The 19,281-nt window shown below is 47.9% G+C and overlaps 1 protein-coding gene across 1 annotated transcript in view; it reads right to left on the bottom strand.

Moving 5' to 3' along the window:
- Positions 1-19,281, bottom strand: part of B4GALNT3 (beta-1,4-N-acetyl-galactosaminyltransferase 3) — a 68,644-nt gene that overhangs the window by 20,807 nt on the left and 28,556 nt on the right. The window contains exons 2-3 of the mRNA XM_074871639.1: positions 7,171-7,274; positions 6,414-6,491 (exon numbers count right to left, since the gene is read on the bottom strand). Coding sequence (XP_074727740.1) covers positions 6,414-6,491; positions 7,171-7,274 — 182 coding nt within the window. The remainder of the gene's footprint in view (positions 1-6,413; positions 6,492-7,170; positions 7,275-19,281) is intronic.

Here is a 19,281-nt window from a genome sequence, read left to right as displayed (position 1 = left end):
GGTGACAGTCTGAACAGCACCTTAAGTGGCTGCGGTTCACTCCATTTTGCTCCATCAAGGAGGTGTTTAACTAGAGAGCTATGCTCTGAGGCCATGGTGTGGGACATGCTGCAGGGTGGCAATAGTCTCCCATGATCCAGCAAAGAGAGTGTAGGGTCTTATGTCCTCCAAGATGGTGTTTTGGACTCCCTCACCATTTCAGGGCTATTTTCCTGACTCGAGGAAAAGGGGACACCCTGGGGAGGGGAAATGACAGATCCCTTTCTCAAAGCATATGTGCAAGGTAAAGCTCATGGTGGACAGTGGGGACAGGGAGACAGAGGCTCAGCAGGGAGGGGAGCAGGAGCACAGGTGGGTCAGTGGGCAGCATGGCCTCCATGTGCCCACAGAGACACAGAAACACTGGGGGGAGCAGAGGTCCCCTCCTGGACAGCATACGAGGGTGTGCAGTGTGGGTACAGGTGGCTGTCCCCGCTATCCAGCCAGCCCCACTGGGAGAGGCTGTCAGTGCCCAAGAGAGAGACCTGGAGCACAGCTTTGCTGGGAAAAGCTTGCTGGCCACTGTGGGATTTCAGCCATATGCTCCTCAAGGGACAGACTTCCTTTTTGTCGAAGCCATTCCAAAGGGAGGAGCTGGCTGCGCCCCCAGCAAAGTCCGAGCTCTCTGCCTGCAACCAGTGGAGCTAGATGCTGAAACCCTCCTCGCAGGATCGACATCCAACAGCAGGAATAAATAAGCTGGAGACTGCAGAAGCTACCTTAGATGGGGAAATGCTGAAGGAAGGAATAGGTTGCCTTGGGACCAGGGAGGTTTTGCGGCAGCTGTCTTGCCTATATAAGGGCTGTGGGAGCAGAGCTGGGGAAACCGCCTGAACAGCACCCAAATGTCTACAGATGGCAGCAAATTCCTAGTTTTCGCTGGGGAGTCTCTAGCAGGGCTGAAGCAGCACGGTGGAGCAGGGTCCAACCCCTCCGTGCACTCCTGGCAGAGAAACCGCTCACGGAATTATTTTTCCCAGGATAGCGGGTCAGGGTTTCATTTTGTAATAAACCGTGGCTTGAAGGACGGACGTGGAGCAGACTTGGCCTGGCACCAGCTTATGCAGTAATGCTCCTTGAGAGCTGTGGGCTTTAGTCATGCACGTGAAAACCATCTCTGTGTGCCAGGCAAAACACATTCACAAACACGGCTGTTCTTGAGTGGTCTCGCGCCAGCCCTCTCTCACTCGTGTCCACGCTGCCAGGGCTTGGCTGATGTCTGCAAGCCCATGTCATCCCCCACTGCTATCTCCTCTTCTTTCCTCCTCTGCTGACATCCCTCAGCCTGGATTCTGCCCATCAGGCAAGAGGAAAAGCAGTGAGACAAAGTGGATGTAATTCCCCAGAGTGATACTGCACAAAATCACAGAGGAACTACACAGAGGGCTTGGGGCAATGGACGCAGCCAAGAGAAACCTGGGACTCTGCAGGGACTTACGATACAAATAAATCACTCCAAGTGTGACACAACATTGAATTGGAATGTAATTACCAGGCAGTCCCATGCCCCTTGGCCAAATCCAGGTTCACACCCAAGGGTCTTACACTACTTTTCACAGCCAAATCAAATAATGAGAATTGCTGGGTTTTGTGGAACATGAAGTTAGATGAACAGGCTGGGCTCCCACAGCGAGTCACTGCCAGAAACAGTCTTATGGTGGTTTGCTGATATCCACAAGTGATGCTAGTTTTTCTTCTTAGAGAATTGTTTGCACACTGCAGATAGCAGTCTCAGATCTCTATCAAATGTAGCACAACACTCCCACACCGTGGAAAGGCTGGTGCTGCAGTTCCCTCCTGGCAAAGGCAGACACAGTGGATGCTCCAGAGGCTCATGACTGCAGTGGAGCTGGGCTGGCTTTGGCACAGGATAACCCAAATGCCAAAACAGATCTTTATGAGGGAAGTCCCAAAAGAGCAGCAAGCCTTGCTCAAGTGTTTGCAGAGGAAACTTGGACGAGTCCCATTCTAATACAATACTTTACTGCAGAGTTTGGCAGTATTAGAGAGAGAACAGCCTATTAAAAAATAAGGCAGACACCACTGTATTAAGTACTCCATCAATGCTGTAAGTGATGGTCCTTGAGATTTCTAGCCTTACACCCCTGTCTCTAAAGTCTTTACAAAGCCACCTGAGAGGAGATTCTGTCAGAAGTTAATGAGATCACTTCGCTTTCCTGTGCTCACAGCTGTTAGAAATAATTAACTGGTAAATAATAAGCACTTCTTGCATGTGGTTTCAGAGTCTTTTCTAAAGCAACAGATTTTCTCCTGAGCTACAGCAGGCTAACTTACTTTCTGCTTCCTCTGAAAGGGAAAAGAAGAACATCATTGACAGATAAGTGCTGGCTGCCCAAAGTGCTGCTCTGGGACTGAAAACTGAGCTAGGCTTTCATTTTAGGCCCCCGCAAATCATCAATGCAGCAGCTGTTTTGAAACCCTATCACCTCTGTCCCTCCAACTCAACTCACGGCTGCCCATTGCAGGCAGCTGAGAAATTCCTCTGTTTGCTATTTGGGTCTCCTCTGGAACAAGCAGTAAATACGTCCTGCCTGGGGCTTTGACAGATTGCAGCAATAGATAAACAGCACCATCATTCCCAATTCATGCACACAGATCCTTAGAAATGTTGATGGACTTTCTAAAACATGGCTACGGAGTTTGACTTCCCAGCTTGGAACTACCTGGCCCTGGTTTTTAAAGGGCTGGAAATTTAGGACCTGGTAAGCAACAAGTTGAGTTCCCCTTCTCCCCTTAAAAAAATCTGCTTGGCTAAAAAATTTTGGATAGACTGATTTGGCCAGAACCAGGAACAGAAGCCAAGAGTCTGGGCTTTCAATGGGAGCTGGTATTATGTGGTCTGCACCTTCCCATTTAGAGGGCTCCTCCTGCCCCTTGGCTTCCTCACTGTTTCAACCTGTTTCAACCCCACCTCCTAGTTGCTTATCTCCACCCTGCTGAAATAGTAGCATTGCAAGAACCCAGCTCGGATCCAAAACAGGCCCGGGTTGTGCACCAAGGGCACTGCCAGCATGGCGTGAGTACGCCCAGGAGCACAGGTGCAAGAGCTGTTCTTCCCAAGGAGGTCTGGGAAGGTTGATACCCTCCTGAACACAACACCGCCCGAGGGAAGGGAGAGATGAACCTTAACAAGTGCAGGGAGGCGAGAGCTGGGACAGGCCCTTGCTTCGGTGCTGACACAGCAGCCTCCGCAGATTTGGGAGTGCAGCTGGGCTCTGAGCCCCAGCACCAACCCTTCCCGCTGAGCGTGCTGAATTAACACCCGCCTGCAGCCCTGGCTTTGTACTAAAAGACTCTGGTATTTCCGCTTCCTTCTAGCAAGGAATTTTAGATTATCAGCCCCTCCTAGGAAAACAGACTGCAAAGGAGGATCAGGCACACAGAAAGCACAGACCCTTCTTCCTAGCCCAAACCCTATCATGTCAAAACTGCTCAGGGGGGTGGCACCACACACCCAGCGGCTCCTGGTGAGCAAGGAGCCCCAGGGAAGAAAGGCAAAGCAGCAGCAGAGGCCAGGGCAAGCAGCGAAGCTGGGAGGATTGCAGCAGCAGAGACATGATCTGCCTGCACTGTAACTGGAGCAGGATGGAGAAGAGAGGTCTTTCCTAATTTAATCCCGGGTGGCTTTGGCATCACAAAGGCAAATCAGCTGCACAGCTCCGTGCAGCCCAGGGAATGCACAGTGCTGGGGATGATAAACGAGGCACAGAGAGGGCCTGAGCCAGGGAAGAAAGGCGATATTGTGCTGCCAACTGGAAACTCCTGAGTTTATAAGACTCTTCTGTCTCTGCGGAGTGGCTGCAGCCCCTCCTCCTGCCTGGCCCAGCTCCCCTGACTGGGTGACATTCAGCAGCCGGCAGCTGGGCTTCGCTGCAAGCTCTGCCACGCCAGGCACTTGCAGGAATCCATCAAGACAAGTTAGCAACAAAGCCCCCCTGTCCCACCGAGGCCTGACACCTGATGAGCGTGAACGGGTGAGGAAGGGACGTGGGCAGGGACAGAGCGAGCAGCAACAGCTTTGTCTTTTAGTCCTCTAAGGAAAGGATGCTTCCTCTCAGGGCAGGTTTGGTAGCAGGAGGATGCCCTAGCACAATGCTCTGGTTTTGTGCAGCAGCTGTGCACTATACAGGTGCTGCCTGCAAGGGGCTGTGCTCCTGGACGTCCCCTCACACCTCCTTCCAGTGAGAAGGAAGTCCTGAGGCTGTGCAGACATTACTCATTTTAAATGCTCCCCAGCTCTGCCCAGACCCTTCTTCTCTCAGAGCTGAAGAGAGGCTTTTGCAGAGGTAAATGAGAACGATCAGGCTAACCAAGCGCATTTCTGAAAATCCTCCCCCCACACCTATGGCCGTGCCAAATGGTGACACTCATGGTCCCACAGCGCAGGTTCGCCCTGGTGATAGCCAGGCACCTTTCTGAATTAATGAAACAAAATGACACACATCTCTCCAGCCTGAGGAGGCAGTGGGTGATGCTGGGAGCTGTAAGACTTTGCTCTGGTGCCTGGAAGGGACAGTGAGGGTAGGGATCATGTACATGGGCACCTTGAGGAACCTCACCCAGGAGTGAGGCTGAACCCTGCTTTCCCCCATACACAGGGTATAACTGCATTAGGGATTTCCTACGCGCACACTTTCCCACCACATTATCCGAGGCTGGAGATTTAAACCGCCAGTTTCGTCTCCTGAAACTGAAAGAGGAAAACTGAAACCTGTCCTTTTTTGGCCATGCTGACTGCTAGCTCACCCTGCAACCCTGTTAATTATTTATATTTGTCAGGAATATACCTCTCTATTCAAACAAAGCCCAGCTCCCCGACCTGTGGGAGGCAACCTGACGGCTGTCGCCCCAGGAATCAGGCTGCAATTAAGTTCTTAGAGATGCTGCACAATGGGATCATAGACCCTGGGTAATTAATTTGGGCAGAGTTACAGAAAAACTTAATCCCCAGGCTAGGAGAAATTTCAGCCGGTGCTTAAGAGGACAGCAAGCAGCTCTGTACAGAGCTGTGCCCATGGATCTGTCTCCATCTCCTGCAGCTGGTACTGGTGAACTGCTGGGCTCTGTTTGCAGTCAGGGTTGCTCTGCTGACCCTCTGGGTACAGACAGTGCCACAGCAAGGGCAGGAAATTTTGCCTTATGGAGACAAAGGGCAAACAAGTGAAGGAGATGGGTCCTTCACAGAGGCAGCGTTAGGGAGCAGGGCTGATGGGAGAGAATGGCAGGGTGGGACAAGGCCACCCAAATCAGCTCCCCAGTCTGATATCTGTAAGGCCTGGGACTCAAAGTCTTCTCGTGGTGCATCTGCCACACTCCACCTGAAGTGTGGCAGCACCTGGTCCTGACATCCCCCTGGCTCTTCGCCATCAGCTGCTCATCTGGGAGGAAGCCCTGCCCGCAGGCTGCCTGAGAGGCCCTGTGGCCAGAGGAAGCCCCCAGGCTCCAGCTGGGACTGGCACTCACCAGAGCCGGTACAGCAGAACACATCATTGGTCTGGACTGGTTCTGGGCACTGGAAGGTGACTGGTGTTGGCTGCTTCCAGGAAAGCTTTAGCTCATGCTGCAGGGACCTAATCTGCTCAGCATGATGCACTTTCCCTCCACCAGCCATGATCATCTTGCGCCCTGCAGGGACAGCAGCCTGCTCCCTCCCCAGGGGAGCCACAGAGGCCCTTCTAATTTGTGCAGGTCTCTAATCACCTTGAGGAATTTAGTGAGCTGACTCCATTAGCTAAATGCCCCCTGGCTGGTGTCCCTATCATTATCTGCAGGCTGCATTGCTCCCTTATCTGAAGAGGAATGGTGAGATAAGGGAACAGGGGAAGAAAGAATAAACGAGGCATGAAGGAAACAAAGGGAATGTTTACCCCAGTCTTCAAGGGTCACTAGCAAAGGTCTCTGTTTATCAGAAGTGTCACTGAAGTGAAGAAATCTCTATGTATGACACACAGGGGTAGGATAGCAAGTAAATGCCAGAGCAAGAGCAGAGAGTGACACTTTGCATGCCACAGTCATGTATTTGCTTGTTGAATGCTTGGCTCTATGCACTCCCAGTCCTGAATAAACTTCACCTTTCAGGAAGGTAGCGGTCTGCCTGCTCTCAGGGTATTATGGGTGGGTGCTTGGTGCCTTGATGGCTGGTGGAGACGACAGATTATCAGGAATCTGGACACTCCTGTCCTTCCAGATGATTACTCAGGTCTGTAAGTGTCATTAAGCCAGGAGGGGGTGATAGGGAATGGACTTCTAGTGAAGCAAATGACCTTCCAGGCAGAGGTCCCTGCCTTGGGTTCTCCCTGCACAGGTCTCTAGCTACAGCTTCCTTATGCAAAACAATGAAGAAAGGCACCCACCTCTAGCATCCACCGGACAGGGCTGTCCACAGCTGCATAATTCGATTTATTCCTCCCACCTCTTTGCAGCTCTTGATTCTGAAATACGAGTAGAGGAAAGTCAAATTAATCCGATAAATGACCCGGCACTGACACCTACACAAGAGGGCTCAAACCTAGTCACAAGAACATGGGAGAAAAAAGCAAGTTCCCAAGCTCCCTTTCCAAAGGACAGGCCAGCTATCATGGCCATAGTGGGGTAAAAATGCTCCCTGGCTTTTTTGACCGCAAATTTCCATGGTGAACTACTGAGGGGAAAGGATACCAGCACTTCGTAACTGTTTGCTAGCAAAAAGTTAAAACTTAGGTCATTCTCCCTTTCCCCCACCCACCCCCCCCCCTCCTTGTTCCAAAAAGGTCCAAACAATAGTTAGTTCTTCCAACATTTCCTTCTGGCAACAGTACCGAGATGTGATTCACTAGAGAGCTACAAACTCTCTCCTGACCTTTCATTTCTGCTTCTATCTTGCTTAGAGTGCTACCTTCCTGTGCTACATACCCAGACAGTTTCAGCCTACCACTGTGGCTCAGTACACCTGAAATAACTTAATTGACTACAGTGGAGTCATTGTACATTCACATTGCTGTGAGTCAGCTCAGATTTTGCCCTGTGGCATGCCTTCTTTCCTGCGTGAAGAGAGAGCTGTCTCTTGGGGCCAGCAAGAGAAAGGAAGGTCTGCCCTTCTAAACATTCAGAAGACAACCCAAGCCTCCTCACCTGGTGTCCCAGCTTCTGCGGATAGTAAAACTGAAGGCTTGGGTCCCCACCTGGGACATTTGTGTCTGCCAGAGCCTTAGCCAGCTCCCTCCAGCTTTCGTATCCTGCGCAGAGGAAACAAAGAGATGTCAAGAGTACAGGCTAAAAAAAGAAGCTGCAGCAGTTACCAGAATGAACTGGTCCTTTACAAGGCTGAGAGACCTCTAACACTCTGGAACAGTCCAGCAGAGACCAGTTGTTTACGTTACTCAGAGCTGGCAGACTGACACAGAGAGAAAAATGGCCTTTGTCTCCCTTAAAAGCTCTTCCCTCTTTCATATTAATTTGTTATATTAAAGATTCATCATAGTTCTAAAATACATGTCAAAGATTTCATTAATCACCACAGGACTAGGAACTTCTTTGTAGACCCCTCAGATAATCCCATTAGTCAAACTAAAGAACATCAATTTTTTTTAACTAGCCATCCCAAAGAAAAATAACCAGATTACTAATCAGTTTAACCATCAAAAGCCTATTATTCTGAATATGCACCTAGTTGCACAATAAAAGCTTTTGATCTTCTTTTCTTGGAGGAAATGAGGGCAAAGAATGCACCTGATGGGACGGACATTCAGCTGTAATGCCTAAAGTATTAGCAGTGATGCGGTTAAGGATGTCGCTATTTAAGCAAAGTCAGCTTCCAGGTTCAAAGCAATTTCATTTGACACCTCCTCCCCTCCTAGTCTGCTTGATTCAGGAGCCAGGATCAATTTTGGTTTCCTTCTACAACTCCATTGGCCTCCTGGGTTTAGGAGGGACAAAGACAAGCAGATGCAGCATAACCTTGTAGCTCTCTGTAACCGCCATCTGTATCACTAACAAGGCAGTGCTGGTGAGCAGAGCTCACACCTCCCAGCAATGTTATGGTGGCTCACACTATGAGGTTTTCAGATCTGCTAAACTTTTTGGCATTGAGTCACCGACTAATGAACCTGCCAGCAGCTCAGCGCTGTGCCCACACCACAGGATAGTTTAATTGAAAAGAACACAAGTGCCAAAACCTCCGTGAGCACTTGCCTCTCCCAGGCTGGTGGCGGACCAGCTCAATAGCCATGTACCAGGGAGCAGAGCCACGCTCTCTTCCCATTTTTTTCAGAAATGGAAATCATCCCCAAAGCTCTAGGAGGTCCAGAGAAGTTGGCTGCCTTGGTATATAAAGGGAACCATCTTGCCAGCTTCAAGTCTGAGCATTGAGACAAATGGTCTGAGCCTTCTGCACTGCTCCTGCAGCCAGCCATGGCAGGGACATGCTCTGAGGGGGCAGCACAGCCCACTACTGGGGAAACCCGTACTGCTTTGGAGCCAGCATACCCATCTTCACCCAGCCCACCCAACCCAGCAGCACAGGAGACTCACTGTGGCTTAAGTAGGCGCATGCTCCATCAGTTTGCTTTGGAGCGGGCATTTACAAGCCACATGACTTAAATCAGCTCCAAAACATCTCTGAGCTATGTAGAGGCCAAGGCAAACCCAAAACAACCCCAGGATCTAGAATTCACAAACAACTCTTTCACAGATCCCCCTCCCTAGCTGTGCTAAGCTCTTGCCCTGTTACTGAACCTACAAACAGGGTTGCAAAACTGCCTCTACTTGCTCCTGAATGTGGGTGCTGTGGGGTCTGTCGGAAGAGAGCAGAAAGCAAAGATGTTGAAGCTGCCTCCTAAGATGTGGTGAAAAAAGAGGACAATTAATGAAAAGAAAGTGCAAGAAATGTGGAAAATGTGAAAGTAGTCAGAAATGCAACTGAGAGACAAGACTCGGGCAGCTAGGGTGTCCTTCTTTCCTGACATGAGTGTTGGTTTAGATTGTGGGTTTCATTCAGGCCCTGTTAGATGCTGAACAGCCATGAATTTCTGATCTAGGTCTTCCCACCCCAAGATTCTGATCTGAATCTATGCGTTTATGACTAAAAACATCAACATCAGTATTTATCTTCTGCAGAAGATTTTTCAGTCAGACACTCTGGGTGAGTAACCTAATTAATGCAGCGAAGCACATCTCGTGCTTCAGCGACTGACTGTCATGGGAAAGAAGGAGAAATTCTTGTGTCTTCACATAAAATAATGTATAACTGGTGAGCTTCTACCTCGTTGAGAGCAATGAGGTAGGAACCACCGTTTCTGAGTGTCCTGCAGCTGGACTCATGGCCGCACTTGCGGTGGGGCTGAAACAGACCTTGTAGTTGGCATGAAATTCAGCACTCATTACGTCAAGGGCTCACTGTACTAGTGGGAGAGGGGAGCACACTTCTTTCCAGAGGGAGTGGGACTGGCTAAATTAGAGAGGAACCAAATAAAACAGGAATAAAATTTTTAAAAGCCAACAAAAGTCAGTTTACTTCTGGAGATTCACTGAGGGAGGACACCAAGAGAAGCAGGTTTTTTTACTTTGTGCAAAGGGGAGAGATTATTTGGTTTAATTGTTAAACTCAGGACTTCACTGCTCTGTGGAGTAAACTCGGGACGAAGTGTCAGGAACCCGCCTTTCTTGGGAAGAGGATGCTGGCCACTACAGCCTGCCGCGCCGGCCACTTCACCATGGTGACTCCCAGGCTTGTCTGCGCTTCAGTTCCTGTGCACGGCTGGCACAGAGCCCGCCTCGCAGCAAACACAGAAGCCCGGCTGCAACAAGTGCCAATGGCTGACACTTATCTGACCCTTGGAAAAGAGAAAAAAGGCAGGCAATTCTCTGTGTTGTACAAATATTTAGCTAACACTTACATTAGCAAAACACGGAAGAGACAAAACAACTAGGAATTAATCTGGAGGTAGTGATTTCCTTGCTGGGTAATTTGTACTTTGGCAGGCTAATTTCCCAGTGTGGTAGGAAATGATTTTCAGAAAATAATAGGATAAATACTCCCTTCAGAGAAAGTTCTTGGCTCTCCAGTTCCTTCTCAAAAGACTGGCTTTCCGCTGGGGATCTCCATGGGGCACCCTTGGAGAATGGCCTGGCTTTGTCCATGCTTTCCTCGCTAGAAGGAGGGAAGGAGCTATAGAAAAGAGACAAAGCTCCTCCAGCTTCCTGCAGCCAGAAGACCTGCCGAGGCCAACTGCTGACTGAGGTTTTCTCCTCAGCACAGGCCACAGGATTCAAGACTTCACCTTGCAGATATCCCCTCCTGCATGACAGCTGGAGAGCAGAGCCCTTTGGCTACTTCCACTGCTCTGTCTCAAGAGCACTGGAGAGAGGGTTCAGCCCATCCTTGAGCTCTCCATGAGCACTGCTCAGCAGCCCAGCTGGCTGAAGCACTTTCATGATAGCTATTTAAAATCAACAAGAATACGGCTGGAAAAAAGCAGTAGGCAGGAACTAAAACACCTCAGCAAACACTTCTGTATTACTAAGAGGGAATGCCAGAACTATTAGCTTCTATAGTTTTGCTCCAGCCCCTCTACAAAACCAGTTCTGGTTAGGAAGGGAAAAAGCAAAAAACTGTGAAGGCAGAAATCAAAGGCCTAGGACAGCACAGCAGCTGTGGGACAGCACAGCCAGGTGAATAGCTGAAGACATTGGGCCAGGCTTTCTTGCCACTAGCCTGTCAGACAGACGCACCAGCCTGGCCATTCTGCCTTTTGGGCATCACTTCCCAAAGCACTTCCCATCATTTCCCGAAGCACACTCGGTTTTTTTCCAAGGGTATTTTTTCACCCCAAATACCTCCAAGAAGGCAACCCTGATGCAGGCACAGCTTGCCAGAAGCAGCTGCCAGCCTTGCTGCCACATACTCGCCTTCCCTGGCATCAGGACCAGCCTCCCCACAGCCACAGAGGATGGTTCAGGGCAGTGATTCACCCAAAATTCAGCACAGAGGAAAGAAAGGCACACTGCTTTCTGCTGGGCCAGCTTGCCTAACCAAGCTGACCGGTGGCCATGCAAGCACCAAGCAGACCCCAGGGAGGGGGATGCCACTGTAGCCGGGGTAGAGCAGCATCCACACTTCCAGTGACCTGCAGTTATATCACGCGTGGTGTGACATCAGACCTGGCCCTTCACCATCCCTGCTTGTGACGGCGCAGCTGGCACCAGAGCATAGTGGGTGGGGAGATTTGTACAATTCTGTGCTGAGGGGGACCTGATGAGGAAGGAGATGTTCTCAAAGGCACCGTGGAGGGGCGGAAGGGCAGGCAGATTCATGGCAATGACAGGGGTTTTGCACAGAGTGCACCCAAACTGCGTTTTTTATCCTCACTCCAACTTCCATGACATTTTCCCTATGTCTACAACAAGACACTTGGCCAACCTCCTTTCTACAAGCAGAGATCCACCTTTCTTTCTACTTTTATGAACTGGTGGTCCAAGGTTCAAGCTTCATGGGGATCAGCCACTGCCCAGAAACGTGAAGGTTCTTCTTCAGATTTCTCTGCTGCCTGCTGAGGACCCAAACGCCTACCGGGGCTGAGCCTCAGCTGCCCCTCTGAACTTAAGATAGGAAGCCCTCATGACCTGAGCTTGCTTCTGGAAGTAGAGGCAGGTGGACACAAAGAAAAGAAAAAGAGACTGAAGAGGAAGCTGAGAAAGATGCTGCATCCTACAGCAGAAATCCTCACAAGAGGCAGCTGGTCTGGAGACAGCTGCCTGCAGAGCCAGCAGACCAACCATCAAGGGACAGAAAAGCTGTAACAAGAGGAAATAAGGTGGAGATATTTCTTGTCTTGGGTCCGGTCAGGCCCAGGGCTACGTCTGCCTCTTCTCAGCTATGCTTTTTACTGCTCTCAGGTTAAAAGTCAGCGAAGGAAGCTGCAGGAACAGCAAGTTAAGATGGGGAGATCTCATCCAGCAGTTATGACTCTGCCAGAGCAATGCACCTGAAGCCTGGCTCAAGAGAAAAAAAAAAAAAATTAAAAACACAGAAAACCACAGCCAGAGATAACAGATAGCAGTACCCAGGGAGCTATCAGGCCTCAGGGCAGGAGCGTGACCAGAGCTGCTCTGTCTGTTCAGAGATTAGATCCATCAAGCCACTGTGGTGCCCCCCTGGCCCCAGCCACCACTCCACATTTCAATTAGCCCGTGAAGGTACCTGGCAATTGTGCAAGGGGGAAATCCCAGACCCACTCAGGTGATCAGCTTCCCCTCTGAAGGATGAGATTTGATTACTCTGCTGTTGTTACTGCTGCTTACATAGCTGCAAATGCTATTAACGCCCACATGGTATCCAGCCCTTTTGTAACCCTGCTAAATGATTTCACTCGGCAGCCTCAGGAAACAGCAGGTCCACAGGCTGGTTTGCACAAAAGCATTTTCCTTCTGATCTGAGACTATCCTCCTCCTCTTCTGTTGCAGGGACAGGGCAAGAAAAAACTGGAAGGTATGGAGCAGGATTTTGTTCTTCATTACCCGAAGTGCATTACCCGAAGTGCTCACAGACTCCTCTGCATGACATGAAGTTTTAACTCTCTTGGACAGTCTTATTTCTCCTCTGATCCTGGTTGAATTTTTTCAACTTGCTGTTATCCCACGGGACTTCAATGTGATTTGAGGTCTTTCCCAGTATTATTCCTGGCTGAACAAGTATGCAGGTGCAGTACCCCCAAATATTAGCATTAGGTGGCTTGCAAACATACTAGTCCAAAAGATGCTGGGGAAGGTTGCTTGAAACTGAACATGACATAGGAGCTCAACTCAGGGAGCTATTTGTAGTCTCTCACACGCATATACATCAAGCCTCCTGCCCTGAACACGAACCTCAAATCTACCTCCTGCCCCAGTTACTCTCATTTAGATTATACCCTACTCACATAGGCAGTGCACCGGCAAAGCCTTCACCTCGCCACATGACACTGGGCATCACAGAATCACAGAATCATCTAGGTTGGAAAGGACCTTGAAGATCATCTAGTCCAGTCCAGCAACCAAATACTTCTGGCCAGTGAAATCACAGGACAAGCTGCCACGCTGTGCTGTGCACCCCAGGCAGCATGGTTTTGTGGCTGCAGCCTGATAGTGGCCATCTCCTTGTTGCCTGGCCAAGACAGTGCTGCATTTTGCTTTGGGGAATAGGGTATTTAGAGAGTCTGACATGCCTTTCATACACCCTGACCAGAGCAAACCCCTACTGCTAGTGCCAGGCTGCAGGGGAAGCAACACCCACCTCCTGGTCTACCACACACACATGTATGCAGCCCCACAACACCAAGTGTACAAAGCATAAAGATGAGGTGTAAACTGACCTCCTACAGAGATGTGCGGGAAGGATAACTGAAAAGGAACAGCAAATGGTTACTGGATGTAGGGGTGAGTGAAGGTTAGTTCCAGTCATGAATCACAAACCGGGTGCCAGAGAAACTACCAAAAAAATCCTTCAAGGGTAGATCTGGGCCAAGAGAGTCTCTCTGGTTACTTAAGTTAATAAAAGGCACTGGCCGAAATCAGTGAACTCCTTGCCCTCAGATCAAGATCAGAATAAGACTCTTGGGAGTTAAAAGGATACAAGAAGTCATGAAACCTGGTGTTACAGAGGGAGTCCTGCAAACCTTTCCATTTCTGGTTAGCGCAGAACCCTGCAAGTACCTCCTCCAGGTATAAATTACAAGTTAGACACTGTGGTGCAGACATAAATTACTCCATCCTTCCTCCAGTTACAACTCTGATTCACTTCTTTGTGAAACTGCATGGCTTTGCTGTCTGTGAGTCTGCAAACTCTGACAATAAACTGCAGAACATTAAAAGTACATGAAGCATGACAGAAGAAAAGGCAGAGCACTGCACATGGGAATGAGAGGAAAATGAGCAGACGTAACTACCCAGGACACCCATGCAGTCTCACTTCAAGACTCACCCACCAAATAATACCTTGCTGCTGTTGCCTTCTAGGTATAGGAAATGTATTTCATACAGGAAGGGAGGAACTGATAAGCAATGTCTGGGGCACTGACCTGCTTTGTGGAAGATAAAATTCAAATCTTGCTTCTGTCACTAAAATTTTCCATTGCCCTAGTTTAATAATGAAATCCACCTATGCCACAAGATGTTCTGGCAAATACTGCCTGCCTCCTGAAAGCTCAGCAAGGATATGCACATGGATGCATTGCTGGATTTCACTGAGAAAGCCCATGATGTCGCTGTCAGCTGCACTATTCTTCAAAATTATGGGGCTGAGCTTTTAAGTCAGTTCCAGAAATGCCTCTGTTTCAACCTAGTGTGTGCTAGACTAAAACAACTCCAAACTATTGCTTATCAGCACTTGTCAAGCTGAAGGCAGAGAAGGTTCAGGAGCTGATGTCAGTGTGGAAGGGTGGCTAGGGACTGCGGCCAGATGAGGTGCCCAGCCACAGAGGCACAGCTTTGGCTACCCAGCTGTAATCCCCTGCCTGGGGCAATTACAGCCAACAGGGACCCTGAGCAATGGAAACATCTCTCCTACCCATCCTCACCTCTCCGACATTGCAACTTAATCCCTCCTCACCTTCCTCTCTTCTGCCTCTGCAAAGTTGCACTAAGGAGCCCTGAAGGATTAGATTGGGGAAGGGGAAAGAGCAGGGCACTTCCTTTTTCAAGGGGAGGAGGCAACACTGACTCAAATGAAGCCTGAGAAGAGCAGCATCCACTGCTGTATTTAGGAACATAAGATAAAGACCATCATTTTGCCACTGCTAACTTCCACAGCAAAGGGGGAAGAAATGCTTTCTACTCTGCTACTCTTTCACTGTAGTGCATGGGTCATCTTAACACACATAGAAGCTTTTAAATAATAAAATATGTTTTCAATATTACAGCCATAATAGCTGTGCAGTTAAAATCATTAACTGCTGGCAAGTTCAACTCTTTAATTTACAGAACGTGTGGCAGTTGTCCTGCAATTATGGTGTGCTTGTCCCCGAGACATTGTGCTGCACACAGGCTGACTCTGTATCTGCCTCCTCGTAAGATACTGCCATCAAAAGGAAACAGTCTCTCACTTTTTACATCTTTATGCACAGCAATAGATTTCTCAAAACAGCCACAGCTGGTGTTAAAAAGAGCTGCTTCCAGTCATAGCAAGATTAAGGGTATTTGAGTAGTACACATCACAGTATTGCACTTACCAAGCCAGGCTTTTGCCAGTCATTGTCTTTAAAAGGTGATTTGCATCAAACCGTTTACTGATGGGAGATCAAGATGCTTGCTTTGCTTGAACTACAATACTTGTGATGCTTGGAAAAATTGGCAGGTTGACAGAAGAGCACAGAATCAGGTGTTTTGATGTAAGTCTAAGTTTGGGGTTTTGTTCCTGCTTTTCAGATCAAGACAGTTTGCTACTTTGTGGACTCCAGTTTAATGATTTTCTTTTTTTTTCCACCCCTCTTTTTTTTGGTAAATGGTAACATCTGACATGACTTTTGGAACAAAATTACCTTTAATCCTGGAACATCTACATGGGTTTCTACCAATTCACTCCCAGTGACCACATCCTCAGCTGCTGACTCACACTCTGCAGCTCTGCATACAGTCTGCTTTTCAAATAAAAATAATAACAACTTAAAAAATTTTTATCTGGCCCTCAAAGCAGATTGAAAAAAGCAGATGAAAAGCAGATGTTCCACCTGGTTGTGATCACTGAAAGTGGTATTCCATGGCACTCTCCCCTTCACCTGGAGGCACCAGTGAAGCCATGCCCTTAAGAGACACAAGAGGCAATAAAGGCTTGTTCTACTGCGGTAACAAGTTAATTAAAGCTAACGTTTGCCTCCATATATCACCAGCTTAGTGCAGCAAATCATATCCACTGCACTTGGAGACAGACCTGGGAGGCTTCCTGCCCACTTTTATTTGTTGTGTATAGCATCATCATTAACAGCAGTAGGGACTTGCAAAAAGAAGCACGTTTCTCAATGCTTTCAACCATGAACTGATCTGTTGCTTTGATGTCCATGGTATCTGAATAAATGCAATGAAAAAGAAGCAACATACATATGCGGCTTCCCTTCCCTGAGCACAGGGAGGTACCTGCAAAAATAAATAAGGAAAGAAAATGGCAATTTTATGCTCAGCAGTCTTTGCCATCTGTTTTTCTTTTTGCAACACGACTGTGCCCAAGAAAGTTCAACAAGGTCATCCATGCAGCTTTCAGAAAGCTTTGGTAAGTGCATTTTTCTCGACTGATCCAAACACTGCAGCACACAGACTGCTCAAAGAGCTTTCCAAGAGATTTTTTTTTTTTTATACAGGAGCTGTCTAGGATGTGAAGCTGAACATCAACTGTGCAATAGACCTTCAAGTCAGCATTTGTTATTGCTTTACCAAACATAGCTAATGCATTATTTCTTTTATCTTGGATGAGGATTTTCCTGAAGACTCAACAGCTTGCCACTTCCATGTAGATTCAGCATTCCCAAAACATCTGCTTGCAGCTTGATTTTCAGTCAAGTTTTGTGGAATTTTGTGCTGTGGAAAATGTCATGCACTGCTTCCATGAAAAAAACCCCACACCATATTTATTTCTCTACTTGCCGTTTCACTCAAAGCTGCTGTAGCCATTTTCTTTCCCTGAATTCATCTCAAAGGCAGTAATCCACTCCCGCTGAAATGTGTTGTTTCCATGGTCTCTGTGAGCATTGCAACAAAATTATTACCCTACGCTATCAGTTTCAGTGGTGACTGTGGCAGTCTATGGATGAGACTAAAGGAAGCGAGGAATTAAGATAAAGAACAGGCTGGACAAACATCTGCCAGAAATGGTGCAGGTAGGGTTGACCCAACCTCGAGGCAAGGAAGCAAGCTAAACCGACACTCCTGAAAGCCACCTACTCCAGAAGTATCTTATGATTTAAATTATTTTCATTTGCCTATGTTCTTGAGGGAAGCAGAACAACTGGTCTTCCCAGGGCTCTGCATGGGATGCCCTGCTCTGACACTGAACAAAGCCCTGAAGACAGAGACACCCCTAAATGTGGGACAACACAACAGTTATCTGACAGCTATGCTGAGGAGGAAACAAAAGCAGGCATATTGATGAATATCATAAGCAGAGAAATATAACAAGTATTCTAAATAACAAAGAGGAACTGACACCGCAGTGGTTGAGGTACTACTTTGGTATTGCTTTCTAGGTATGTCAGATTAGAAACAACTTGATGGTTGAATTTTGAGTGAGATGAAGTCCTTCTATTGATGTTAATGGGTTTTGGATGAGTCTCTAAAACTACTCCAAGAATTTCAGGAACTTGGATGCAATCCCTGTGTACAAGTTTATTTCCATGATTCTGATTCAAAATTCAAAACTCCAGCTTCTGGTCCAGGTTTACACATGATCAAATGATTAAAATGGCAGCAAAAACAAACTGGAATTTCATTATGTTCTTCAAGAATGTGTGAAATTTCTCATCAGATGCTGACAACACCAAATCTAAGCCCAAAGCATCATTTGGCCTCTAACCCTAAATGCCAGCCTTCATCCCTCTTTGTGGAGGACCTGTGCATGGCCCCTCAACCCATCACCACCATCTCTGTTTAGCAAAGGTGCGATTTGTAACAGATTTCCTCTGAATCATCATCAAATACTGACTGCTAGTCAGGGCAGACAAACACGTAAGACGGACTGTTTGATATGTTATGGAAAATCCTATATACCTATGTTTAAAAACTGTATCAAGTCTCAGAGTACTAAGGGGACAAGAGCACACTCAAGGTCCTTCAAGACACAGGCTCGAAATTCACATGGACAAAACAAGCCGCCAGTCCTCCCCTAGGGCATCCTGCCTCCAAGCAAATGTATGCTGTGCAATGGAAAGGGCTGCAAAGCACAGACACTTCTGGGCTGGCTTTATTTACACAACATGGGTTGCTATGGGGAAGAATCAGGGTTGTGTAAACTCTCTTTAAAGAGCTCTTACCCAATGACATAATTCCAAAATACCAATTTCTGAAATAGTGTTTGTGCTCTTTCTTGACTAAATCCCACGTCAGTGTCTTGCTTTGGGTCTCAAACCAGCCCGCGCAACACACTTGACAAAAATCACTAAGAAAGTGGGAAGCAGAAGGAGTTCACAGAAACCACTCTTTGTCCCAGAGAGAACAAACCTGGAGCCATTCACAGGGTGACGCAGCTGAACTTTTCAGAGCCCAGACTGCAGGGGCCAGCCAAACACTGCTGTGGGGGCCCCATTCTCCACAAGCAATCCCTGCTACCAGCAGGCATTCCTGAGGGCTTCCAGGAGGTGATCCTTCACCCAGAAGGAGACAGCCGGGTTAGTTGCCTTGGAGCTGGGCCAGCGTGCCTTACAGAGCTATCCTGTTTCAGTGGAATATTTAACTGTGCTACAGTTTTCTACCAGAGCATTAAAATCACCCTGTCAACTGCTTAAGGTAGCTTGCAAGGACTGATCGCAAAATTTTCGTTTTCCTTCCAACACACTGGAAATTTCCATAAGTGAAGGAAGAGGTGTTCCTACTGCCCAGCACTCGTCCAGCAAGTGCCTAATGAACTTAAGGACAAATGAAACCATAACAACTGTCCAATCTGCCTCTTGTGTAATTCAGCACAGGAAACTCACACAGTAATTCCTGCACCAGCTCCAGAATAAATATCCAATGAAAATGCCATCTGACATTGGTTATTTACAGGCTGACCTGAGATTTCATCCAAACTCTGTTCTCAGCCTCTTTGCTAAGTTTTACTGACCTTTTCCACAGGCTCCTGGTGTGATTCCTACTGAGCTCCACTGACTCGGTTCAATTTCATTCCCTTTCCATGATGGTATGAGTATACTGCCTTATACAACTTAACCACATATATCAAAATACCCCTTTCTAGCAAGTTCTGCCAAAACTGAAGGCGAGTGAAGGCAGCTGGCCTCTCTACTGCATTTTGCCAAAGGACTAGTTGTTTATCATCTGTCCTTTATGTGCCTCTGGCCCCAGTAACTCACAAAACTCCAGGTTTTACATACCTAGGAGAGCATCAGGTCTGCTGCCCTGAAACACTACAGTACAGTTTATAAGCTACACACTTTAATGGGAAATGTTCCTAACGTGGTCTCCTGGGATGGAGATGAGGATTGTGTGTGCCTGTGACTTCCCAGGCTCCACAAATAGCCCAGGGCAGTCCATTCTTGATTACTCTTTTAATCTATTTTTTCTGCATGCTAA

Source organism: Strix uralensis, chromosome 5, assembly GCF_047716275.1.
Source record: "Strix uralensis isolate ZFMK-TIS-50842 chromosome 5, bStrUra1, whole genome shotgun sequence".
Taxonomy (NCBI): Eukaryota; Metazoa; Chordata; class Aves; order Strigiformes; family Strigidae; genus Strix; species Strix uralensis.
This window is presented reverse-complemented; position numbering and strand designations above follow the sequence as displayed.